General features: G+C 40.9%; 2 protein-coding genes across 4 annotated transcripts in view; one reads left to right on the top strand and one right to left on the bottom strand.

The window, feature by feature from the left end:
* Positions 1–2,652, top strand: part of si:ch73-54f23.4 (zinc-binding protein A33) — a 7,364-nt gene extending 4,712 nt beyond the window's left edge. For both annotated transcript variants that reach the window (XM_067448854.1, XM_067448852.1), the window contains exon 6: positions 85–2,652. In XM_067448854.1, the coding sequence (XP_067304955.1) occupies positions 85–647 (563 nt within the window). In that variant the 3' untranslated portion in view covers positions 648–2,652. The remainder of the gene's footprint in view (positions 1–84) is intronic.
* si:dkeyp-77h1.4 (uncharacterized) lies at positions 2,188–26,204 on the bottom strand. Of its 2 annotated transcripts, none has more exons than XM_067448849.1 (9): positions 26,063–26,204; positions 22,788–22,840; positions 19,465–19,485; positions 19,078–19,350; positions 18,024–18,320; positions 16,800–17,087; positions 8,040–8,218; positions 7,703–7,804; positions 2,188–7,562 (listed from the first exon to the last, which is right to left on the bottom strand). In XM_067448849.1, the coding sequence occupies exons 2-9, from the start codon at positions 22,831–22,833 to the stop codon at positions 6,627–6,629; spliced, it is 2,142 nt and encodes a 713-aa protein (XP_067304950.1). In that variant the 5' UTR covers positions 22,834–22,840; positions 26,063–26,204; the 3' UTR covers positions 2,188–6,626. The 2 variants fall into 2 exon arrangements, with proteins under 2 accessions (XP_067304950.1, XP_067304949.1); XM_067448848.1 differs by having other exon boundaries at positions 26,047–26,199.
* Between the last annotated feature and the right edge of the window lie 53 nt (positions 26,205–26,257).

The following is a 26,257-nucleotide window of genomic DNA, read 5'->3' as shown; positions in this document are numbered from 1 at the left end:
TACATTTATTGTACTACATAGGCCTATCACTGATTACTGAATTCTCAATAAGTTTGTACTTTATTACTTCATTTTCATACACAGACATATCCATGTTGACTTTTGACCCTGAAACGGCACATCCCCTCTTGACCTTGTCTGAAGAGAGGACGTCAGTGACCTACAACGAGGACAAGGTGCTACCCAAGGAGAACCCAGATGAGAGGAACCCAAAGTGCTTCCACTACTACTACTGTGTGATGGGCTCAGAGGGCTTCACTCATGGCAGTCATTACTGGGAGGTGGAGGTGAAGGGCAAGACCGCCTGGCGAGTAGGTGTGGCCAGAGCGGATGTGCACCGTGGAGAGATGGACTCTTCTTCAACGTTAAACGGACTGTGGACGCTATCCCTGAGAAATGGCTCGATCGTGGCCTGCACCCACCCAAAGCCCACACAGGTGATCCTATACACCCTCCCCACCCGCATCGGCATCTTCCTGGACTGCGATAAGGAGGAGGTGTCTTTCTACAACGCTGTCACCATGACGCCACTCTTCTCCTTCTACATAGGGACTGTTCTAGTGCCGCTCTATCCATTCTACAACCCATGCGACACAGATGAAGGAAAGAACAGCGCTCCTCTTTCCATCTTCCATCCATTACTCTGAGGGATTGATATAAGAAAATAGATGTTTGGTTTTTCCACCTACTTCTGGCAGTTTAAAATGCTGAATTCTGATCACCTTGCAGCTTGTACCTATAAGGCTAGAGAGCAGTTTTTGCTGTGTAGTTTTGTTAGGATCAACTGTTTAAGTAACAATAAATAGTGCACCCCCACCCCATCCCCTCATTCACTATTCCCAAGTACCCCACTAATGTAGTCTACTGAATGAGTGTAAGAAAACGAGTGTAAGAAAATGAGTGAGCGAATTCTAATGAAGAATTGGTGATTTTGCTGTAATAGTAATACTCACAGTGCATGAATATTCTGTAGCGACTAGCCATTGAGTGTACATCAGTTATAAACTTGTTATTGAGGTACATTTAATCTAATTGAATGACTGCACTTAATTCTGTCATTATTTACTTGTTCCAAAACAGTATGCAAATATGTATTGACATCACAATGTTGGTTACGAGACTCCTGAAAACCAATGAGCTTTGATTTTACTGATGTCCAGCCTGCATCATAGGCACTTTATTTGGTTTGAGAGCCATATGGACAACATTTATAGGGCTTTTTGTCCTTTTCTTTTTTCTTTAGCTAAAAAGGCTGAACTACTGTATCAATGTATTATGACTATGAGCTATATGAGCATCAAATGTCAGAAGCTAACCAGTGTTTGGCTTAGTTAGAACTTGAATGGGAGTGTGTCTGGGAATACCAAGCGCTTTATCTTGGGTGGCTCAATGGGTAGCACTGTTGCCTCACAGCAAAAAGGTCAGCTGAGCCAGGAGGCCTTTTTGTGTGAAGTTTGCATGTTCTTCCTGTGTTGCTGTGGCTTACCCTCAAAGACATATGACATATTGTTCAGACAGTAAAATGCATGAATGTGTGTGTTAGCACTGCGATGGACTGGCCATCTGTGTAGGGTGTTTCCCTGAATTTGGCCCAGGATGCTGAGTATGGCTCCAGCATCCCTGTGGCCCTACATAGGGCAATTAGTTTGAAATTTAAATAATGAACGCATTTTTATCTTTGATTGATTTTGATTTATTTGTATACACTTTATTAATAAAATATGTGCAATTGATTATACAAAACTCTATGCAAATCATCTTTGTTCAAGCACTGGCACAATCAAATGGAAAGCATTAAATAAATATAAAAGGAATTATATGTCTGTGACTGTTGACAGACTATTATAGTAAATTGTTTACCATTTTCTGTCTATAAATAAACCAGGCATGTCTGTTGCATTCAGCCATGCCTGGAAACTACTTTGGAAACTATGTGCTGTTGGAGGGGCAGAAAAGAAAAATTAAGAGGGAGGGCCATTCTGCACCTTGCCAGCAACAGGCCGAGGGAGAGAGGAAGAGAAAGCCAGAGAGACAGTTGAGTGACTTCGAGTGTGATTGACCACAAGGGCAGAAAGCAGTTATTTTTCCTCGCAGTCACAGGAGAGCCATGTCAGAGTGCTGTGTGCGGGGCTTTATAACTGCTGCGTCACAGGTGTGAGGAGGAAAAATAACACAACAACTCTCACAAGCATTTTAAAATCATTTATTATTATTTCTAGGCATGAAATAAAGGAAGTATCTTTTCTTTACAAAATGTTTAGGTGTTGTGTTTGTGCAAAAAGGAACAACGGGGACTGATAAAATGTAGAGCATCACTCAGGTGGAATAAGGAGAGGAAAAGAGAGGCAGAAACCTCATGCACCTGTGGGACAAAACTGCACTTTGAGTTTACATGAAGGATGCACAACACCACAGGATACTTGGACTTCTCATGCTCTATACATTCCCATCACTCGTTCTCCTCACTCTTGAGAGATAATTCTACACCCATTGAATTCTGGCTATTAACTTAAAGGCATAGTTAATCCAGAAATTAAAATTCTTTAGTTTTCTCACCTGCATGTCATTCTAAACCTGTGTGACTTTCTTCTGTGGGACACAAAAGAAGATAGTTTAAGGAAAATTTCAACTGTTTTGTCCATGATATGAAAGCCAACAGGTTCCAAAACAACTCTTGACAATGTATGGACAAAATCATTTTGAAAGTAAGCCAGTCGTATAGCTTTAGACCAACATGAAGGTGAGTTAACAATGACAGAATTTTCTTTTCTGAGTGAACTGTCCCTTTAATACACTTTAGAATGTCATCGACCAACGGAATGGAAAGATATAGGGTGAAACATAAAATGCAACAGTTTCAGTGATATCCATGGAAGGGACGTTTTACACAAAGAGACCTGCAGAGCCGTGCGATATATGAAGATCTGAGTACTTATTTTAGACATCTACACACTACCTCCTAAATAGGCATGACCACACTAGCACAGATAGACACTATGGAAGAGTAACTTTATAGCATGCAATGACAGACTGCAATGACGATGCATCGTTACTTTAGTGTCTATATTTTGTAAAGCACCTTGACCAAGGGAAAAGTGCTATATAACTACATTACTATTCCGTTGGCGTACTCTTGAGCATCAATTCAATTAAATTGACCTGTAGTACATGGCTATCTTGGTGTCAAAACAGATATAGTCAGGTCCCACTAAACAGCATTCCGATATAAATCTCGAACTGTGCTCTTCTTTAAATTGCTTCTGCATTTAATACCACTTAGAAAGGAACAGCAATTACCAGCCAGCTGGGGAGAAAAAGGACGTTGCTAATTGCATTGAAATGACAGCTATCCAATGGAGGTTGTTGCTAACACACTGACACACACAAACATACTCACATGCACTTGTACAAACACATACAGGCCTCTTGATGTTGCCAATTGTGAATAACATCTATAATCTCTCATCATAAATACCATACATACAACACAAGCATCAACACACAAAATACAAAAACAGACAATAATCATGTCATGATACAAGACTATTATCAGTGGCAGTGTCCTGAAGGGTGACGTATATCTTAAGTATGATCTTCTGCTTTAAGACACTGTGATGATTCAGAGAGTGACCAGAAGAATATTGATTTAGCCTGGAAACCTGTGTGATGTGCATTACCGGGATGCACTTAACTGTGACATAACTTGCTGGAGATCGTAAGGGTGTGTGAGGTTTATCAGCCAATGGGATTAGCTAATGGGAGAGTGACAGCTATGCTACACTATGTTCATAGGTTTTGTATTGTATTGTATAAAAGATGCTAAAAATCCTGTCGTGGCTGCCTATGAATGGCTGTAAAAACAAAAGAATCTGGATAGTGTAGAAACAAATTACAGAACCTCATAATGCAAGTGAATACAAGTTATTATTCACGTGTACACGATTGTGTGTGTATCTGGACATTTTTTTATATTGCTTAGATGTTCTTACTTCAATACCGGCTCTCTTTCTCTCTCCAAACAGAGTGAGGAGGTTAACTTTTAAGGGGGACTCAGTAATTTTATTTATAATTGGCTCATTAAAATTGTAATCAAATTTTTGAGCAATTTTACATGGAGTGTTGCCATGGGTTGCCATGTCAAAATCACATAACTAGCCGAAAACTAATAATTTGATCTGAGGCCCACTTATAAACAGACATGTTCAGTCACTGTATACATTAATCAAGGTTGACCGCAAACAGAGCATTTCTACAATGGTATGGGTACCTAAAATAGATTTTCCATAATCCTGCCTCCACACCACCAGGTGTCAGTGTCAGTGTAAGTCCAAGAACACTGTCAGTTAGCGCAACAAACTAAAATTACTGAGTGCATCTTTAACATCTCAAAACATGGTTTAGATAAGCCATGGTTTAGATAAGCCATTCTGAGTCAGATTTACTTCTTATGCATCCATTATTGGTCACAAAGTCCATTTTGTCATGGAATATATAATTTTGAACGCTACAGTGCAGATAGGGTTATGACAGCTAGGGTTTGTGATATTTACACTATGAGATGTGACACTAAGACTATATGTGCTTCAAGTGTCATTTCCTTGCACTGATATTAAAACAGCTGTTGACAGCTGAGAACGAACAAGGCCATTTTCAGAGGTTTGTGGAGAAGGCATTTGATTGTATTTCAAACCTTGTGCTTTGCCAAAAGAACTACATCTTTTTTTTTTAAAGTCCACATATGTTACAATGTTTAGTTAGTGGTTTAGTATTTTAGTCAGGATTAAATGTGAGGTAGTGATCATCATCAGTCAGAAAAACTACCCACAAACCTCCAAATCTGCCCATGCTTCAAGTTCTTAATACACATATCGAGATAGCTTCCATCCGCTACTCACTGCGATTTACCATCAGCTCCCACAGATAGTGTGGTAGGAGCAGGTTCCTGGACGGATACAACATTAACAGGCAGTGGTGTTCAGGCTCCACCGGAGGCACCTGGAATATATGTAAACTGATATGTGAGACCGTCTTTCAACTATATGTCTATAAATCCAAAATTACTTGTGGAACATTATAGATTAACCAGAAGCAACTCAAACAATCTAGATCTTCCTACAAACCATATTCTCTTGCTCCTCAAGCAAAGAAGAATCAGCAGATTTAACCATACATGATGTTCTTGGGCTAAGTCACTGCTCTTGTGCAATCACTGTCATTCTTTTCAGCACAAACAAGCCTCCTGTTTATGTAAATTAGGATCACTATAGATTCAGAGTCAGCGCTATTTACCATTACGCTACTGCGTATATTTTCAATACATTTTGGATCATGGGAGCAATTCATCAAACATTGAAGAACTGATCGTGAATGGTGTGCTATCAAACACTTTTTAGCCAATTCAAGTGTTTGGATCACAATGTGGGAGTAATGCTGTTAGGTGCCAGTAAAAGTCTGGCATATTGCAGTAGTATGCTGCATCTACCACAACTGAGCACTCACTTCTTGGCAGCAATGGAGACCTGAGCGCTCAGTGCATATTTTTTGGATGTGTTTGCATCATTACCTGATTTGCATATTTCCTTATGGGAACCACATGCTAAATTGGCACTATTAGTAGGGTCAACTCATTTTTACCACAATATTCCAGAATACATTCTAATGATGGAAACCTAACCACTGAGATCTAAGAACCAAACTTGTACCTGTTCACATGTACTGTTGCTTTCAACCATTGTCAGAAGTGATTTTTTTTTTTTGATTCAGTTCTTGCTTACAGAAATAACTGAAAGAGACTTCAACATCAATATTTTTGTGACTAGATGAATAGGAAATGTGCACTGTCATATCTGGACAAGAACATCTGCGAGACTAGTGTCTTAAGTTAGACTGATAGAAGAAGATTCTCAAAAATGTCGTCCAGGCACAGAGTCACAGATTAGTCCATGAAGGTTTGTGATTTTTGTTGGTCAAATGTTTGTTCCTTTTTTTGGCTTTGCACTTCAGTAGTTTCCTTGTTAATCCCCTTTGTCAAAATGACATGTTGACTTGCAGGATTTTTCCCATTTTCCAATCCTCAGATAGCAGAAGGTTGGCTCACCGCTTTTTCAATATCAATCCTGGAATTTAGGTTCTCCGACTTCTCAAAATGGAGCAGAAATGATCTTGTAAAGAATGAAAATGATTAATGTCCCATGCCCTTGCGTGCCTTTCTCCAAATTTAACCACAGTAATCTTGGATTACGGAACAGGTAATAGAGTTTATTTTCTGAATATCTTCATGCAGTGATGTATTATTTCTGTGATGGAAGATTTGTCTTTGTACACTTTCTTGGAATACCCCAGATAGCCTCCCTCTTTCTGTATTAAATCCGCCAATGGTGTAAGTTCTGAAGTGCTTCATCTCTGCATTCAAACCCTTTTATGGGCTGATTAAATATTAGTAAACTAAGTGGATTTACAGTGGATCTTTCCATTGATGCATGTTAATCGTATTAAAAGTGAGACTCAAAAGACTGAGGAACCCACCCCCTTAGGAAGTCACTTAGCTCATCTTTGTTAATTCAAGTGCCTAGATTGTCTGTGGTGGTTAATATAGGAGGAGGCAGGAACGAGGCTATGGTTTTAATCTAGTTGGTGGCAGCTCCATCAGTGCTTGAAGGTGGTGCACTGTCATTGGGAGAAGCCGAGTCTAGACCTCCACTGGAGATGAGCTCAGGAGTTTTCACTGAGCCTTTCCCAGTATCAGGGGTTTTGGGAGGGGTAGTGCCCTTCACATCCAGGCCAGGAGATAAAGGTGCACTTGGCTCCTTGGATTCGGGAGTACCATTTGTAGTTGGTTTCGAATCGAGAATTGGTGAGACTGGTGGTTTAGGCTCAGGGATTGGAGAAACCGGTTTAGGATCCGGAGTCTTGAGATCAGGTGTAGGGCTTACGGCAGGTTTCTGTTCAGGAGTGCCAAGTTTAGCTGGTGTGGGCTCAGGAGTTGGTGAAACTGCTGGTTTGGCATCTGGAGTAACGGCTGGTTTCGCATCAGGAGTTGGTATTAATGCTTTTGGAGATTCAGGGGTTGGACTTGGAATTGGTTTAACATCAGTTGATGTGGCCTCAGGTGCTGGACTTAATGGTTTTGAATCAGGTGTCATGGGTTGCTTGGGTTCTGGCGATGGGCTTAGGGTCGGTTTTGTTTCAGGTGGTGAGATGGTCACTTTTGGTTCAGGTGTAGCAGCAGGTTTGGGTTCAGGTGTTGGTGTTACTGGTGGTTTGGGTTCAGGAGAAGGTGGTGGAGGAGCCGTCGACTTAGCCACATCTGTAGGTTTTAGATCTGAAGTTGGTGATGGTTTTGGAGGTGAGGGGGCCGTCTTTGGCTCTGGAATTTGGTTGGGAACGGCTTTGATGTCAGGGGCAGCAGAGCAACTCAATATATCAGAATCTGCTATGGCTATTGTTGGGGCATCAGTGTCACTGTCAAGCGGAAGCCCAGTGGTATTAAATCCCACTCCAGAGTCACTGGTCTCCATGTTCCTCTCTTGTAGGCTTGGTTCTTTAGTAGACACCTCCAAACCCTGAGGAACATACTCAGAACTTAGCATTTTTAAAGCATTTCAACAACATTAAACATAACAAAACATTTTATACTGAGCAAATGCTTGGGGTTTAGCTATAAAGATAAATCCAATGATAATTTCAGCTTCCTGGTTCTCACCTTAATGCTGACCTCTGTGCTCTGTGATTTCTCAGTGATGTCTTCTTTCTGTGATAGGGCCGGGGCTTCCTCATTCTGACGGGTACATGCGTCTTTCACAACCTGCAGAAATATGAGCAACGGGATTATAACATTTAAATAATGATATTTGTAATAAATGGAATAAAAGTGAAATAAGTCTAATTTGACTGGATTGATCATTTGTGTCTAATGTAATGAGATTACTGTATCTGTAAAGTGACCTAAGTCCAGATACTTTTTAGGGCCATTATATTTTTGACTGTTTTTATTTTCTGTACTTGGTGCTAACATAGGTGATAAGATAGGTGGTAAATACCTGTCTAAAGTTATCTCCCTCCACTTTCCCTGCGTTCTGGGCTTTCTCCTCAATGGCTCTGGCCTTTGCTGCACGTTGGCGTATCTTGACCAGACATGACACCAAGCACACCAAAAGCAGCAACACCAATAATGCTACCAGAGCGAGGATGGCAATGTAGAGTTTAGGAAGTTTGTATGCTGAGAGAGAAAGAGATACACAATTACAGTTTTACGATGACTATGACCATTTTTTCAGTGCTTTTAACAATTTTTCTAAACTCTTAACATACCAACACACCTTTAACACAACTGCCAAAACTATAAATGTCATGCCCAAAATCACACATCGTAAACTAAACTCCAACAGTAATTTTCAAAATACAATAATACACTAACACAATACACTATATCGACCAAAACCCTAACACATGTTCTCTTCCAACATTTAGTCAATCACAGCACAATGTCATAAAAACATTAACACTGCATAGAATTACAGAAGCTGCATTATTTTATGTGTCAGGTCTGCCCTTATACAATAGAAAGTTTTTTTTAAATTTATTGTAGATCATGTGAAGCCTTTCCACATTTTTGTTTTGTTGGTTTTAGTAGGGATGTTTCTAGCCATTTTGACGCCCTAGACGAAATATATATGTGTGTATAAAGTTGCTAAGAAAGAGTTCTCAGACATAACTACTAAATTATTACATGTTACAGTTTTTTTTTACAATTGCTATATTTTTTTAAAATACTTTTAATTTCCTAAACTCTCAAAGTAGTTACCACAACATGTCTGTGTAGGCTATACAATTAACACATTTATTGTTGCTTTTACACCAAATGCATAGTGTGACTAAGAGGAAATATGCAAATGCAAATGTAAAATGCTTGAACTTCTTTAACACACAAGCTCAACCAAGACCAAAGAGTTTTACTGTCAAATTTACTGCTTTAACACTGTATGTCAGAAAAGATAACAGCATGTTTTAAACCTGCTGTTAAACCTGCTGGGTTTTATATATATATAAAACCCCTCTATTTTATTCCATTGCTACTGCGAAACTGTCACAAGCAAGAAGGATCCAAAAGCAAAGGTGATATAATGCAATGTCTTTAATGTCCAAAAACAGTCTATAGACAGACAGCTTAGAAATAGAACTCAAAACGGTGCTCTCAGGAAGACAGCTCCTCCGTGGATCATCTGCCACAAGTGCTAATAACAAACAGAAAACTCCTCTCAGTGAGAGGGACCCCAGACGACGGCAGCAGAGCGGATAATTCCACAGGTGAGGCTAGCCAGGGCGGGCAACGGGAGACAACAGGGCGAGCGCTGCTTCACAAGACAAGACACAGGTAAGATGTACAGTTGACACAAAGAGAGAGCGTTACTCACATCACTTGAACAATACTCCGACACAGAACAGAGAGAACACCAGAAGTAGACTAAGTAATTAGACAAGACACGACACAGGTGTGGGCACAAAGCAGCGAGAGCGCTGATGGTGATGAACAACAGGTGAAGACAGAGTGTGGTGGTATGAATGAGGGGAAACAGAGAAGCAACCCAGATCCTGACAGTACCCCTCCCTCAACGAGCGCCCCCTGGCGCTCCTAAGGAAGAGGCCTGGCGGGACCGATAGAAATCCTCGATGAGCGAGCGATCCAGGACGTCCCGAGCCGGAATCCACCGCCTCTCCTCAGGACCGTAGCCCTCCCAGTCCACCAGGAACTGGTGGCCACGCCCCTGAGGACGAACATCAAGCAGCTTACGAACTCTGTAAATGGAATCCACCTCGTTGAGAGGAGGAGGAGGGGCGGGACGGGTGGGAACGCGAATGACAGGCTTGATACAGGACACGTGAAAAACAGGGTGCACCCGACGTAACTGACGAGATAATTTTAGTTTGACTGCAACCGGACTGAGGACCTTTACAATAGCAAATGGACCAACGAAAAGGGGCATAAGTTTCTTAGAACCCTCGTGTATCGGTAGATTCTGGGTGGAGAGCCACACCTTCTGCCCGCAAACGTAACGAGGGGCCCTAACCCGACGACGATTAGCCGCTCTACGAGTGCGCGCTCTAATACGACATAACGCAGATCTCACCCTCTTCCAAGTACGCTTGCACCTCTGGATAAAAGCCTGTACGGATGGCACGGAAGTCTCAGACTCCTGCAACGCAAAAAGTGGAGGTTGGTAACCCAGACAGCTCTCAAATGGGGATAACCCAGTGGCGGACGAGGGTAGCGAGTTATGGGCATATTCGGCCCAGGCTAACTGGTTGCACCAGGATGCTGGGCTCTGTGAAGTCAAACTGCGCAGCATCCGTCCGAGAATCTGGTTGGTCCGTTCGGCTTGACCATTGGTCTGGGGATGGAATCCTGATGACAGACTGGGGGATGCCCCAATCAGTCGGCAGAACTCCCTCCAGAACTGAGAGGCGAATTGAGGCCCTCTGTCAGACACAATGTCCGAAGGGAGACCATGAATCTTAAATACGTGATCTACCATTACCTGCGCGGTCTCTAGGGTGGACGGTAGTTTAGGAAGAGGAACGAAATGCGCAGCCTTGGAAAAACGGTCGACTATAGTAAGAATAACCGTGTTACCGGCGGATGATGGAAGACCGGTTACGAAATCTAAAGCAATGTGCGACCAGGGGCGTGACGGAATGGGAAGTGGTCGGAGGAGACCCGCAGGTGGGGCATTGCTCGACTTAATTTGGGCACAGACAGGACAAGACGCTACAAATCGACGGATATCACGTTCTCTAGTGGGCCACCAAAATCTCCGACGAATAGTAGCCAAAGTACCCCTAACACCAGGATGGGTGACTAATTTAGAGGTGTGGCCCCACTGGAGGTCGGATGAACGAGCGGTCGTGGGAACAAATAGCGTTCCGGTCGGGGCGCGAGGGGGGTTGACCGTGAGCGCAAGAGCCCTCTTCACCGTCCGCTCCACCCCCCAGACGGCAGCTCCGACCACTCAGTGCGGAGGTACGATTACCTCATTGGTCGAAGCTGCCTCTGTGGAGCCAAACAGTCGCGAGAGGGCATCGGGCTTAATGTTCTTAGAACCTGGCCTAAAGGAGATGGAAAAATCAAAACGACCAAAGAATAAAGCCCAACGGGCCTGACGAGCATTAAGTCTCTTGGCGGAACGGATGTATTCGAGGTTCCGGTGGTCAGTCCAAACGATAAATGGAACACTGGCTCCCTCCAACCAGTGCCGCCACTCCCCCAATGCTAACCGAATAGCTAAAAGCTCCCGATTACCCACGTCATAATTATGCTCCGCCGGAGAAAGGCGATGGGAAAAGAAGGCGCACGGATGAACCCTGTTATCCAAAGCGGAACGTTGCGACAAAATATCCCCAACCCCTACATCGGAGGCATCGACCTCGACTATGAATTGTCTCTCAGGATCCGGGGTGACTAAAATGGGCACGGAGGTGAACAGCCTCTTGAGTCGATCGAATGAGTCTTGTGCCATCTCTGACCAAACAAACTGAGACTTAGTCGAGGTGAGGGCAGATAGGGGTGCGGCAACCTGACTAAAGTTACGGATGAACCGTCTATAAAAATTCGCGAAACCTAAAAATCGCTGGAGAGCCACTCGAGAATCCGGAACGGGCCAATCGAGAACCGCCCGCACCTTCTCGGGATCCATGCTGATACCCTCAGCCGAGACCACCGAACCAAGGAAGGTGACCGATTGAGAATGAAAAACGCACTTCTCTGATTTAACGAACAGACGGTTCTCGAGTAGTCGTTGTAAGACCCGACGAACGTGTTGAATGTGTACTTCGAGTGAGGGTGAGAAAATGAGGATGTCGTCCAGATACACGAATACGAAGACATTTAACATGTCGCGCAAGACATCGTTGACCAACGCCTGAAATACCGCGGGAGCGTTGACCAGCCCGAAAGGAAGGACGCGATATTCAAAGTGACCAATAGGAGTGTTAAACGCGGTCTTCCACTCGTCTCCTTGCTTAATGCGAACAAGGTGGTACGCGTTACGCAAGTCCAACTTAGTAAAGATCTTTGCGCCCTGCAAGATCTTGAAAGCCGACGACATAAGGGGCAAGGGATAGCGGTTCTTGACCGTTATGTCGTTCAACCCCCTATAATCGATGCAAGGGCGCAAGGATCCATCCTTCTTTTTAACAAAGAAGAAACCAGCACCAGCTGGCGAAGAGGATGGGACAATAATCCCAGCGTCGAGCGACTCGGAGAGATATCTCTCTAAAGCCTCTCGTTCGGGCGCCGAAAGAGAATATAATCTACCGCGGGGTGGCAGGGTGCCAGGTAGGAGATCGATGCTACAATCGTAAGGGCGGTGAGGCGGGAGAGAAACGGCCCGGGAACGACTGAAGACCGCCCGCAGATCGTGGTACTCCTCCGGAACCCCAGTCAGATCACCAGGCTCCTCCTGAAAAACAGACCCAGAGGAGACCACAGGAGTAGCAGACACCAAACAATTGACATGACATGATAGACTCCAAGACAAAATGGTATTCTTGGCCCAGTCAATATGAGGATTATGCCGGACTAGCCAGGGATGGCCTAACACAATGGGGGTATAAGGGGACTGAAAAATGAGAAAGGACATAGTCTCTTGATGGTTCCCTGAGATTGTGAGACTCACCGGACTGGTGACACGGTGGACATTAGAAAGCATACTACCATCCAGGGCAAAGACGGTGGTGTTCCCCTTTAAGTCCACCAGAGGGATGTTATGCTCCCGAGCCCATCTCTCGTCGATAAAGTTTCCCTCAGCCCCCGAGTCGATCAATGCGGGGCAGGAGATGGTAGAACCGGCCAAACGAAGGAAGGCGGGCAAGGTGGTACAGGAACTTGATGGAGAGGACGTAACAGTCGCGCTCGCCAGTACTCCTCTGTCTACTGGCGAGCTCTGGCTTTTACTGGGCAAGACGCTGTGAAGTGGCCAGCCGTGCCGCAAAACAGACAGAGTCTGTTGGAGATGCGGCGTTGTTTCTCCTCTGGCAGAAGACGAATGCTACCCAACTGCATGGGTTCAGGATCAGGTCTAGCAGTAACAGGCATAGAAGGGTCGCGAAGAGTGGTGGAGCCGGCGCGAGCCCGACGCCGTTGCTCAAAGCATCTATCCAGGCGAATTGCCAGTTCTATCAGTTGGTCGAGCTGGGACGGTGAACCGCGAGCATAAATCTCCTCCTTCAGACCCACATTCAGACCCTCCAGGAAGCGTGCGACCAGAGCGGGCTCGTTCCACTCAGCTGTGGTAGACAGGGTGCGAAACTCAATTGCGAAATCCGCCACTGTTCTCCTCCCCTGGCGGATCGTGGTGAGAAGACGCGACGCCTCCTGTCCGAAGACCGATTGGTCGAATACCTTGATCATCTCCTCCTTAAAGAGATCAAAACAGTGACAACAGGGACTCCCAGCCTCCCACATGGAGGTTCCCCACTCACGAGCACGCCCAGTCAGTAAAGATATCACATAGGCGATGCGGGAACGATCCTCCGCATAGGTCTGTGGTTGCAGGGAAAAAGCCACCTCACACTGAGTCAAAAAGGCTCTACACTCTGTCGGCTCACCTGCATAACATGGAGGATTGTTCACACGGGGTTCAGGAAGAGACGGAGGATGCTGAACAACAGGAGATTCTTGGTGCGCATGAAGGAGGCGAACGGACAGATCATTAACCTGTGCGGCCAAATGGTCCACCGCATCTCTGGCAGCAGATAACTCCTCCTCATGACGACCCAGCATCACTCCTTGAATCTCTACAGCAGAAAAAAATGATTCCCCCTTCGCTGGATCCATTGCGTGGTCGGAGTATTCTGTCACAAGCAAGAAGGATCCAAAAGCAAAGGTGATATAATGCAATGTCTTTAATGTCCAAAAACAGTCTATAGACAGACAGCTTAGAAATAGAACTCAAAACGGTGCTCTCAGGAAGACAGCTCCTCCGTGGATCATCTGCCACAAGTGCTAATAACAAACAGAAAACTCCTCTCAGTGAGAGGGACCCCAGACGACGGCAGCAGAGCGGATAATTCCACAGGTGAGGCTAGCCAGGGCGGGCAACGGGAGACAACAGGGCGAGCGCTGCTTCAAAAGACAAGACACAGGTAAGATGTACAGTTGACACAAAGAGAGAGCGTTACTCACATCACTTGAACAATACTCCGACACAGAACAGAGAGAACACCAGAAGTAGACTAAGTAATTAGACAAGACACGACACAGGTGTGGGCACAAAGCAGCGAGAGCGCTGATGGTGATGAACAACAGGTGAAGACAGAGTGTGGTGGTATGAATGAGGGGAAACAGAGAAGCAACCCAGATCCTGACAGTAACAGCGGGTTGAAGGTTTGCAAATACATAAATCACAGCTGATTCCCATCTAGGAATTGTTCCGGTGTTTTTCCAATCACATGGCCATATGGTATACAGTAAAAGAGGGCCTCTTTTGGCTGATCTTGTGTGAAAAAGTAACAATATAGAGCAACACAAAGAAAGTAAAAAAATGCCTGCATGAGGGAGAGGAAGATGAGTATCAGGACAAGAGAGAGGAATACCTGGACAAGGTACAAGGTAGAGATTGACGATGTTACGATGCATGGTGGAGCTCAAAGAAGGGCCAGAATTAGTGTAACTGATGAAATAAGAGCTACTATCGTAGAACATTTCATAGACCACGGCATATCATACAGAGAGGCTGGTGAATTAAGTCTGCCAAATCTTAACCGGGACATAGTGGCATCCATTATCCAGATTTTTCAAGACACCAACCGGAAGGACATTGTATAAGGGCTTCTCCTACTGCAAAGTGTAAATAATTTTACCATGTATTACAGTGACTGTATGCATCTGGGCTGCATTTCCCGATAACGTTGTCTCTTAGCGCGCTACGAAGACTCTAAAGGTATAACTTAACTGAAGGTATACCATTTCTAGGCGTGCTCCCCTAACTATACCTTAGGAGGTCGCTTAAGGTAAACCTTCATAAGTGCGACGTTAGCGGGTGCTGTCCATGGCGGCGGTGCTGAATTGGCTTATATCGATGGCTCAAGAATCGATTATTTACTTATGCAGGGGCTGTTTCACTGCGTTATGCGAAGAAAAAAAAATCTTTATAAAATAAGCACTTCAGAAATAGTTGAACTTTCATTTATCATACAGAATTGCACCTAAATTTTACATAACTCTGAAATGAGTGCACGAACCAGCAATCTCATGCTCAACCGCATGAGCATCACACGTCATTTAAATTATTAATAATATATTTTCCATAGTGTCTTGATTTACTCCACAACCAGGGGTGATTGCCCATGCAGCAGCTGCTTCACATTATTGTGTAAATAACTCATTTATATTATTAGATGGCCTAGTCATTAAAAACGCAACACGCAAAACATACAAAACATATAACCAGTTAGGCTATATGGCGGAGAAAAAATAAAGAAAGAGAAGAGCCGCCAGCAGCTGATTTTAGGGCTCCGCAGGGGGGGGGGGGGGGGGGGGGGGGGGTAGCTGTCTTGACAAAGTTGGTCCAACAAGATCTAAAAGCTGCTGAATTTGCTGTCGTGGTAGGCGAAATTTATTTTTAATAGCAGCTTCTGACATGGTGGCCAAGGGACTAAAGTTTTCACTTATGAAATAGTGCACATACACTGAATGGCTCCGCGGACGGTGCTGTCTTTGATTTGGCACAATTCTATTCGCTGCCTCGCTGCCAAAGTTTGACTGAACTCCCCTCCACAATCATTCCCTTTAAATAGACTTCTAAGCCTTTCCTATCTAATGGTTTGCCAGCTGATGTACCTTTGGATAATATCACTAAAAAGCTAACAACCATTAGTGTTTGTAATGACATTTTTTATGACACTTTTAATGCTTGCATTAAAAAAAAAAAAAAAAAAAAAATATTCAACTAGCCTAATTGAAGACTGGGTGTATATTACAACTTCAGATTTATATTTGTATAGACTGACATGAAGCTTTTTTCACAGTGGTGGCCACTAGTGGAATGATCTGTTATTAGTGATAAGTTATAGCTAAGGGTGGTCCAGACCAACCTTATGAAAGTAGGCTATGACTTAAAGAAGGTATTCTTAACTAAGTTTGTTTCAGGAAACACATATTAACGTTAAGGGATACCTTAAGGTATTACTTAAGAATGACGTAGAGTTAAGAAGGTTTCGGGAAATGCAGCCCAGGTCTCTATGTAACTGTATTATGTCTATCTCAGGATTCAACATCTACCTCCCTCAGGAAAGCTCATAAATGATGAACAGAAACTTGCTATTGTCATTCCTAGATGGGAATCAGCTGTGATTTGTGTATTTGCAAACCTTCAATCCGCTGTTTCGAAGTAGCAATGGAATTAAATAAAGGGGTTATATTTGTGTTTCCATTCTCAATGTGAACAGCTGTTTACTTTGACTTATATGTTAAGTTTAGAACATGATGTTAAAGTTAACTGTTCTTACATAAAGCATTGGTAAAGTGGGCAGTAAAGATCCATTATTTAGGTCTTGGTTGAGCTTGTGTGTAAAAGAAGTTGAAGCATTTTAAATATGTGTTATCTATATGCATTTTGTGTAAAAGCAAACATAAATGTGTTAATAGTATAACCTACACAGACATGTTGTGCTGCATTATAAGTTGAGGAAAATTGTTAAAAGTAAAGAAAAATTGTCATAGCGATTGTAAAAAAAACTATAAGTGCAAAGTATAAAAATGAAATAAACTGTTCTTTTCCATTTGTCATTTTGCATCTCCTTACCTTCCACCTCCAGGTGGACATCAGACACCAGGAATCCCTGGTGGTCAGTCACACTGAAAACTCCGGCATCACTGGCCTTCACATCTGTCAGAAAACACATAGAATCCTCCAAAGAGAGGCGACCTTCAAGATCCAGGTTAGCAGGCAGTTTGAGCTCTCCTCTCTCCATAATCATATACTTATTGTTATCAGACTTTGGGGTGTAAAACAGGTGAGCAAAGGAGCTATTTAGGTGCAGGTTTATCTTCAGAGTGCTACCGTATGAAAGGGTTACAAATATCTGATGTGCTGGAAAAAAGACAAAAGAAAGACAGAAAGAAAGAAAGCTGTTACTGAAGCCGAGGTGTTCAGCTATTTTCTAAGATGATGTCATGAGAGTGAGGAAAGTGGAAAAGGAGTCAGTAGGGAGGAGAATGCATAAATTTTTAAGGGAATAAATGCTGCAGGCAGAGAATGACAGACTTCATTCCATCTGTCTCTCTTCCATCTTTGTAATTACCCTACTATTCTTTTTTTATGATGTACCTGAAGAATTCTCAACATGCAACAATAAAAAGAAAGGTTATTTATTGGCATTAATGGTTCCATGTAAAAGGCTCTTAAGTGGAAAAAACTATTATTTTGATTATTGTATCAATGCAAAAAAAAAAAAAAAAAAAAAAAAATTCTTTGGAAGCTTTATTTTTAGTGTATATTCCATAAAAACAAACTCCAGTCTTATGTCACATCTTAATTTTTCTCTTTGCCTCCAGGATACTTGACTCTGATTGGTCAGTTGGAGTTTTTGTATAATGACCTCTAAACTGTTTATTTGACCATTGTCCCTGGCAAACAATCTCCTGCACTAGTTTCACATATCTCATATCACTCTGTGGCACTTTCTTTTCTCATAATCAAATAATTTCACCACAAATCAATATTTCCATTTATTTATAGCCATGTAATGTGTGGTAAAATGTTCAGCTATTGGGTTATTAGAACATTGGGGTCTTAGTCACGTTCTCAATGTGGGCTGGCAGGCAGGCTTGACTTTATTATTCTATTTCATTTCTCCTTCAAAATGTTTTCCATAGCTACGCATATATTATTATGTTATCTCAGTTACCATGTAGTGTAAACAATTGCTGTACTTGCTTAATTCAGAAGGTCAGGATTAGGACAATAATGTCATTTAAATAATATTTTTGTGTCATGAGCCATTGGAAAAGTGCTTCCTGCTCTCACCTTTAACATTCAGGCAGATCTTCTTTTTGTCTTTCTTATCGGAATCACTGAAGGTGTAACTGCCTTCATCAGCCTCTGTAACAGCACGGAGAGTGAACCTTTGAGAAGTGATCTCAATGCGCTCTTGGTAATTCTCCTTGGGTGATCCATCATCTTTCAGCAGGTCCACAGCCGGTAGTGAAGTCTGATTGGCCTCCACTGAGCTGTGACGAAAGCCCACACGCACCGGCTCCGAGATATCATTGAGAGAAACGTGAAAATCTGAACCATACTTAACAATGAGCTCACTATAGCAATCTGGAGAAGTAAAAGAGGGAAAGAAAAGAAAAGGAAGATTTTTACATTTTCTGAAGAAGTTGTGCTAGTTCTAAGAACTATTAGATATTATTTATCATAACATTAAACTAGGATGAAATGTCTGTTCCCCAATGAAGTGTATATTATTTCCTGTCCCATAATCCACTTTCTCAATCTTTGTTGACTACCATGTGTCAAGTTGAACTTTTAAAACCATTACACACATTATTATAAGAAAGAAAAGTAAACCTACATTTGGTTAAAAAAATAAGTATTTTCAGTATTTTTCAGCAATATTTGCAGTATTCTTTTTTAATTGTATTATTAAATTGTTTTATGTTTATTAAATGTTTATTAGAAAATGTATACATATTTGCAAACCCCACTCAAAATAAATAGAAAATAAAACAGCTCATATTAACAGCTCGACTTTTCTTAAATTTTCCACACTCTGAGCTATTACTGAAAAAAATGCTGTATTATGTTCCGTTTACAAGGAAAGTGTTAGCAACCATCACTAATAATGGGAGAAAGAAGGATCTTTAGGGAGAGAAGAACGGAAGGCAACCAGTGTCTCTTGACAGAGCTACAATTACTGCAGGAGGTCATTAAACCTGTTCACCACATGACTTCCTATAATAATGGAAGCCACTCAGAGCTATTCTAGTATGAATGTGTGCATCCCATTTAGTGTACAAGCTGCTGTTCAAAGTGAGAGAACGGTTTTTGGTATTATGACATGAAAATGATGCAGTACCTCTAACATAGAGTGTGATGAGTGTAACATCCTCTGTGGTTTGGTCAGATGTGATGGTGTAGACTCCTTCATCACTTTCTCCAACGTTCTCCAAGATCAGGTGGGTCAAAACAGTGTTGAGTTTGGCACGAAGATCAACCACTTCACCAGAACTCATCAGCAACTTCTCATTTCCTCGAACAATTGAAGGCTTGAACAACACGTCAGCTTTACCTGCCGGCATGGGGATGTGGAAATCCTCCCCATAAAACAGAGTCTGGGACACTTTTTGGGCTACAAGAACCACATAAATAGAAAGATTTTATTGTATTATACTGGTTATTTAAAAAAAAAAAAAACATTTATTAATAAATTAAAAATTAATAAAAATTGACTTGTTGCTTTTACCTTTCAGAGTTGCAGAAAGAGCTAAATATCCCAAAAGAAAAGCACCAGTGTTTAGATTAACAAACACATAATGTGACATCAATTAGTTAAATCATACAGAAATGTACATGTTTTCTTTTGTATTTGAATATCAAATTAAAGAATGAAACACTGCTTAAACATCTGTTCATGCCATACACCGCATTACATACTGTCTGACATTTTTAATTTATTAATTTGAAAATTCATATGGAAAGACACGTTTTTTTGGAATAGTTTAAAGAAAGAATTTCAATAATATTTTAGTGGACAAAGCCATTTAATTAAAATGGACATCTGATCATTTCAAAGCTCAAGAACTACTTTAGAAATATGGCAGCATAATTATTTAATTTTTACACAGAGATTGGTCATTCTAATAGATTGTTCTATTAGTAAAATATGTTGACTCAAGCCATCGTTGTTTCATTATATGCACAGTTCAAAAATGTGAATAAGCACTTGTGTTTTGCATGTAGTTTGCGTAACTCAAGAAGTATAAAATATATTTTAATTTGCTTTTAGATTCTACTTCTTAATAAATGTAGATTACATTTTACTTTTCAATATTACTTTTCATTAGTATTCATAATCAGTTTATATTGTGTATCTATATTATTATTTTTATTCGCATTCATAATAATTTGTAATAATTGTATTGAATTCATGTGTGTTACAAGGCATGGGAGAGTTAGCAGTGGACTATGTGGTTCCATGTGTGTGAGTGGGAGACAGCATGAATTTGTGTGTAAGTTTCATTGCATATACCAGTATGTTGACTTACACATTCCATTTTAATAGAAACCATATGTTCTTCTGGGTGCATAAAACACAATCCCTTAGGAGAGTTTGGAGAGCAGAAAACAGACGATGGAGAACAACAGAGAAGCTGCGTATAACAACTCTCCAGAAACTTGGAGAACGTTTTTCTCTCCTATGCCTGACAAAATCCAGCGGAATAAACCCATGAATTAAACAATGGGGAAAGGGGCTATAATTTCAAGTCTACAATTAACTTTTCTTTTAGTATCTTATTTTTAAAGGCCCAATATTGTTAATTTTGAGAGATATGAAGATTTCAATGTGGCTTCATGAGTAAATTGTACACACTTTCAGCTTACTCTGTACAACAGAGTAAGTTGTACACATACTTTTTCTTTTAAAGAAGAATATTTGAAGACTAAATAATGTTAAAGGTGATGAATTGAGAAATCAACTTTCCCTTGAGCTTTTGATATATAAAAGGTCATGGTAATATAAGATTATCCTGTAAGTTTCAGAGTCTCCCCTTTTAGTCAAATAAAAGCTTTTATAGACACCGGGCCCAGAAAACGTTTGTGGGCTTCACTGGTTCAGATCACTAGCCAGCAGCAATAGCAATGTGGAAGAAGATAGCAAGATATTGTGGAAGAACACAGTCACTGCATAAGCTTCCTTCAGATCCTTATATTAGGAATGTACTAGAATGCACTTATATTAGGATACTTCATTTATATTTAATGAAGTTCCAGCTCACGTGGGGAAGACCGTATACATGTGTTCGCTTCATTTCACCACTGAATCATTTGTAAACAAGTCTCAGGCGCTGGATTTGCAGACACAATGCTGTGCCTTCTATGTTGGATCCAACAGGAATGGTCCAACAAACTTGTGAGTAAAACGTCTTTTTTTATATGTAGGCCTAATAGAAGTCCCGGGGCTGTGTGTTTTCTAGACGGGCTATCAAAACATACGCCCGTTGGCAGAAATTCTTTCTTGATCTGGGCACGCACGTGTGTGTGTGTGTGTGTGTGTGTGTGTTCGCGCTTATATCGACCGATCGTGCAGGCCATCTACAGTGCGGGCCATATACAGAAATAATATTCCAATCAATCGAGGGTGGATGAGAAATAAATCATTGTGTCTGTTTGATAAAGACGTTTACAAGCCCTGTGGTTGGGAGAATCATTGCAGTTGTCGCTTTAATAATCTCTCCCTCATGTGAACTGATTTTGTACTGACAGAGGCATAGGACAGCGAAGCTGAAGCTCATTAAATATGCAAATCTTCTCCAATCCTAGCCGTGGGCGTTTACTTCTAAGTCTCCAGTGCGTCACGCCCATCAAAACCCAGCGTTCAGGAGAGAGCCTCAAAACCAGTGTAGAAAATAGCCTATTACTTATTAGTTATGATGTTTTTGAATGTAAAAACCACACAAACGTCATTAGTTGACCTCAGACAACAAAGCCAGTTTATGACACCTTTAAAACTAGAAATGTATCTTGTTTTGTCTCTTATTTTTATGGCCCTATATGGTTCAGTCCCGTAGATATGTGCATTTTCAAATTGTTGAATTTGACCCATTTTTCAATGGAAGGAAACCAAATATGGGTAACTTTTCAAACAGCTGATATATAAGACAACTTTAATACTTCTTGAGTTATAGGCACGCAAACTTTGGTAAAAGACTACTTATGGCACTCAGACAGGTAATTGTGTTGATAGAAAAAAAGAGTTTCAGCACTATTTGTTCTTCAGATATCCCTCTTTAAAAGAAAAAGTATCAGCTGTATGTGAGCCACATTTATTTTTGACCATGTGTACAATTGGCCAATTTACTCAGAGCCAGAGCCACACTGAAATCCCCATTTCTCTGGAAATTAACCCTTTTGAGCCTTAGAAATAAAGATTCTTATAAAAAGAAAGGTTTGTTAACTACCATAATCTAAAATGATATTAAGATTAATAGCTCTTGAGTTACAGACAAACCTCATGCAAAAAACACAAGAAATGCTTTTTTCCCATTTTTGAACTATCATCGTAGGAATATAATTTTACTAATAGACTAACCAATCTCTGTGTAAAAATAAAGTAATGATACTGCCATCTTCCTAAAGTCATTTTTACCCCTTGTATTTTGGCACCAAATCTCAGGTGAAAATCCAGGGACCCAATACATAATTTAGCATGTATGAAAACTACACATTTTGTTATGGAAAATATGATAATATACATCCATTATAGATGCACATTTAATATTACTTGTCACGTGGGGTCAGATATTCATTATATAACTAAAAGCTATGCACAGTATGCAGTCTTCGCAAGCTGCAAAGCATCAGTGCTCAATTGCCATTTGTAAGAACATTACAGCATTTGTAGAAGATGCTTTGTGGATCAGGACTGTAATTAAAGCACCACAATAGCTATTAGCATGTCAGACCCACTGTCCTTAACATTTCTGCACCAGAAACAACACGTTGTATAGTGATGATAATAATACAGAAGATCAACTACTCAAAAGATTCACAAGAACTCTTTCTTACCTGAGCAGAACAGCACGCTCAAGACGAGCAGTCTCAGATTCTGCATATTGGCTCTGAAAACATTTACACATGAAAATACATTTACATTCAGTGAGGATTGAAATTCTCAACACTGACATTGTAAAAGAAGATTCTTGCTAGAGAAAAGGACAATGATCAAAATGGCATTTTTGGCAAATGGACACTGGTTGATTGAGTGCTTTGATGCTATGAATATAAGGTGTGACTATAAAACAAATCAGTTTATGTTTAAGTTAGACATCTATGTTTTTCCTCTTTATGGGAGACATGGGAGCTCTGACCATCAGGCCATGGATCTAAAAGGGCTATGTTGACAAATGAGCCTCTCTTTAAAGAGCTATTTGGACATGTCAATAATTGTGGGTTTATAGGCTTGACTTTTGTATTGCTTATCAAACTGACATTGATCTGGTATCTCAGAGGAGATTTATAATGAATAGTAAGAACATACAATTTATTGAGATTACCAATTAAGGTTTATCACTAATAAATTACCTAGCATGTGATTTATTATGTTTTTAGATACAGTGCTTTCTGTGAGTTTGTGTCTGTATAAATGCACATGAGAAACATGACATCATTTGGGTGGATCATTATCTTCATAATCAGGACATTATGCTATTTAATGACTGAAGACATTAAAAATGTGAGAGGAAACGAAATGAGACCGAATCTCTCGGTTATCTGTCTTTCCTTGTTGGCGTTTTGATTTGTTTTGCATTTTTAACCTTTAATGTTCTGCACTGATCTTAGAGGATTTTAAATATGTTAAATGTCCTGATCTGTGTAAATAACAAGACAAACACATGCATTAACAGTCTGAAAAAGCTAGCAACCATAAGGACATAGCAAGATTCCAAAGAAAACCCTTTGCCAGGCCAGACATTCACTGTCAGAAAAAAAAGGTACATTGCTGTCACTGGGGTGGTACAAAGTACAAAACCAAAAAGTTACTAATATGTATCTTAAAGGTACTAATACGCTCTCTTAAAGTACTGATATGTACCTATGTACAATTTAGGGGTACGTAGGTACAAAGATGTACCTTTTCCCTTTTGAAAGACTGTACCGTTTTTTCTGAGTGTTGGCCAGCAAGGCAAGCATCCAGAACAGCAGATGCATTTAGGCCATTCAGTGATTTCATAACAGACTTCTGCTTAGAATATTGCATATGAACAATTTATTGACATTCAGTTGAAAAGAAAAAGAAAAAAGAAGAAGAAGAAGAAGAAGAAGAGGGATATCCATGTGTTCACATTGTCTGACGGACATTTTGAAAGTGGTCTGAAAACTTTCAGCAGAAGAGGAGCCCCTTAAAAGTGCCTTTTTTAAATGTTTAAGCCTTTATTTTGGATAAGTATAACTTCTTATTGCAAAATTAAGAGATTAATGTTTAGACTTTTGCATATTATATCCTGGAATCTGGATGAGGGAAATAATTATACAGCTAGATCCAAAATACTGTTTTAGCAACAGTGCAAGTGCAATCAGAACATTGTTAGATTACTAGCCACACTAAATGTCTATGTAAATACTTAATAAACATATTTTTAATATTAACTAATGGTTGTCACTTTAAGTTAATTATTCTTTAAAAATAATTTATGTTGTTTAAAATCAACAAGAATAATAATTAAAAAAATTATTAAATGTCTGAATTAAATCCTATTCTTGTGAGAGATCAATCTTTTATATTAACATAACTTTTCGTAGCCCTGTGCATTATGTCTCAATGTGCTTAATGGGTACGTTTACCCTATTTTTTTTTCTCTCTCTGGACCATGAGACACATGTGCAAAGTGTATCAGCACTTTTTTCGTTTCATATGGACAGTGCCATCTGGTCCATTTGCATGCATGCATGCATGCTTGCTCTCTCTCTCTCTCTCTCTCTCTCTCTCTCTCTCTCTCTCTCTCTCTCTCTCTCAGTATGGCATCTCTTACAGCAACCTTATAGTTCCTCCCTTATAAGACAGGATAAAACATGGGCAACATAAAGGCAGAAATGCAGACCCTATGCTCATATACAACACGAGATGCTGTTCTCCTGAGTGTAATGCAAACGATGAATCAGAGCTCAAATCAACCTGCTGCAGATAGCCAGGCCCTATATGAGCTGCAGTATTATATATTGGTAAATTATGCCAGAAGCATGCTGTGTAAACCAGGGAAATAAAACAAGATAAATAGGGGCTCAGGGAAATCAAGCATAACCTCAAGAAAGGTGCTTGGTAGCAAAATCATAATGTGGTTATTGATGTTAGAAGCAGGTCATCTCCTAAGAGACCAGGACTGCTGGGCATCAGAAAAATTACTTCCAGATCATTCTATTCAGACTAATTTACTATATCTCCTGGGTCATAATGCATTTTAAACCTTGAACCAGAGGTTAAATTCAAAAGGTGATATTGTTAAAAGGTTCTGATGTATAACACGAAAGGCGATGAGATCATGGCTGTGTCTGCACAACCAAGTGAGCTTCCTACCTAGGCACCATTTTGGAGCATCATATTATGTTTAAAAATATGGCGTATAGATAGGCATGGATAGGTTTTGAGACACGGCGTAAGCTATGTGTTAAGAGCAGCGGGGGCGGCGGAAGCTTTGACTTACCGCATCTCCTCTGTTTCTGAGGAAAACCTTCAAATGATCTTATCCCCTCCCAATCATAAAACTATTTGCTAGTGAAACAAATTTTCTCTCGGTCACACGATGGGAAAGATCGCCCACACATGCTGGGGTTATTACGGTGCAACATCCCTATTGAACCAGTCAACCGGCGAAATTAGTCTCAAACAAAAATTATATTATATCTAGATTATTAATGTTATTATAAAACTGACATTTGTCGAGCTCATCGCTACAAACAGGCCTAATTATCATATGGCTTTTCTCATTTTAATGTTTAAGTCATTCCATCTCAAAGAACATTTGAATGTAAACATTTCATATGTTAATTAAGGATGCTTAACCTGCGCTCTTGAGCTGACGGGGCATTTGATGTGATATGCAGAACTGGGCGCAAATCTCTTCAACAAGCCTAAATGCTCTTTTAAACCTCCAAAATAAGCATCTTATGCCTTATTGTATTTTCATTCCAGCAGCAAACGGCAACTTTATCCAATCGGAAAAGTACCAGACGAAGCAGAAACTGCAGAATTTAACCCTTCAAATCCCGACACCCAAAGCCAGCTGCCCGTTTATGACATATCTGCCGCAAAATTGATATTCTCCCTTACCGTGTTTACAGCTCACCTCCAATATGGTCCACAAATGATAGACTGGAAAGGGGGGGGAATTCCGTTATTCGTCCCTTTCTGCTTCCTTTCGAAAATCACTTAAGCACCTAAGGAATTCGTCCGGTGTCTCGCAGCGTCTCGAGTGCGGTCGGTAAAGCCCGGCGCTTCAACCCCTAATGGGCGTGTCAACGGACCCGAACACACTCAGCCA

The sequence above is a fragment of the Pseudorasbora parva genome, chromosome 7 (genome assembly GCF_024679245.1).
Source record: "Pseudorasbora parva isolate DD20220531a chromosome 7, ASM2467924v1, whole genome shotgun sequence".
NCBI classification, from domain to species: Eukaryota; Metazoa; Chordata; class Actinopteri; order Cypriniformes; family Gobionidae; genus Pseudorasbora; species Pseudorasbora parva.
This window is presented reverse-complemented; position numbering and strand designations above follow the sequence as displayed.

What these genes read in the sequence shown, in the direction of transcription:
- si:dkeyp-77h1.4 (XM_067448849.1), bottom strand. Translation starts at nt 22,833, where the DNA reads ATGCAGAATCTGAGACTGCTCGTCTTGAGCGTGCTGTTCTGCTCAG. An exon ending in GAGCGTGCTGTTCTGCTCAG is followed by an intron (nt 19,486 to 22,787) that starts GTAAGAAAGAGT and finishes TGGGATATTTAG; the next exon opens with CTCTTTCTGCAACTCTGAAA. An exon ending in GATCTGCCTGAATGTTAAAG is followed by an intron (nt 17,088 to 18,023) that starts GTGAGAGCAGGA and finishes TCTTTTTTCCAG; the next exon opens with CACATCAGATATTTGTAACC.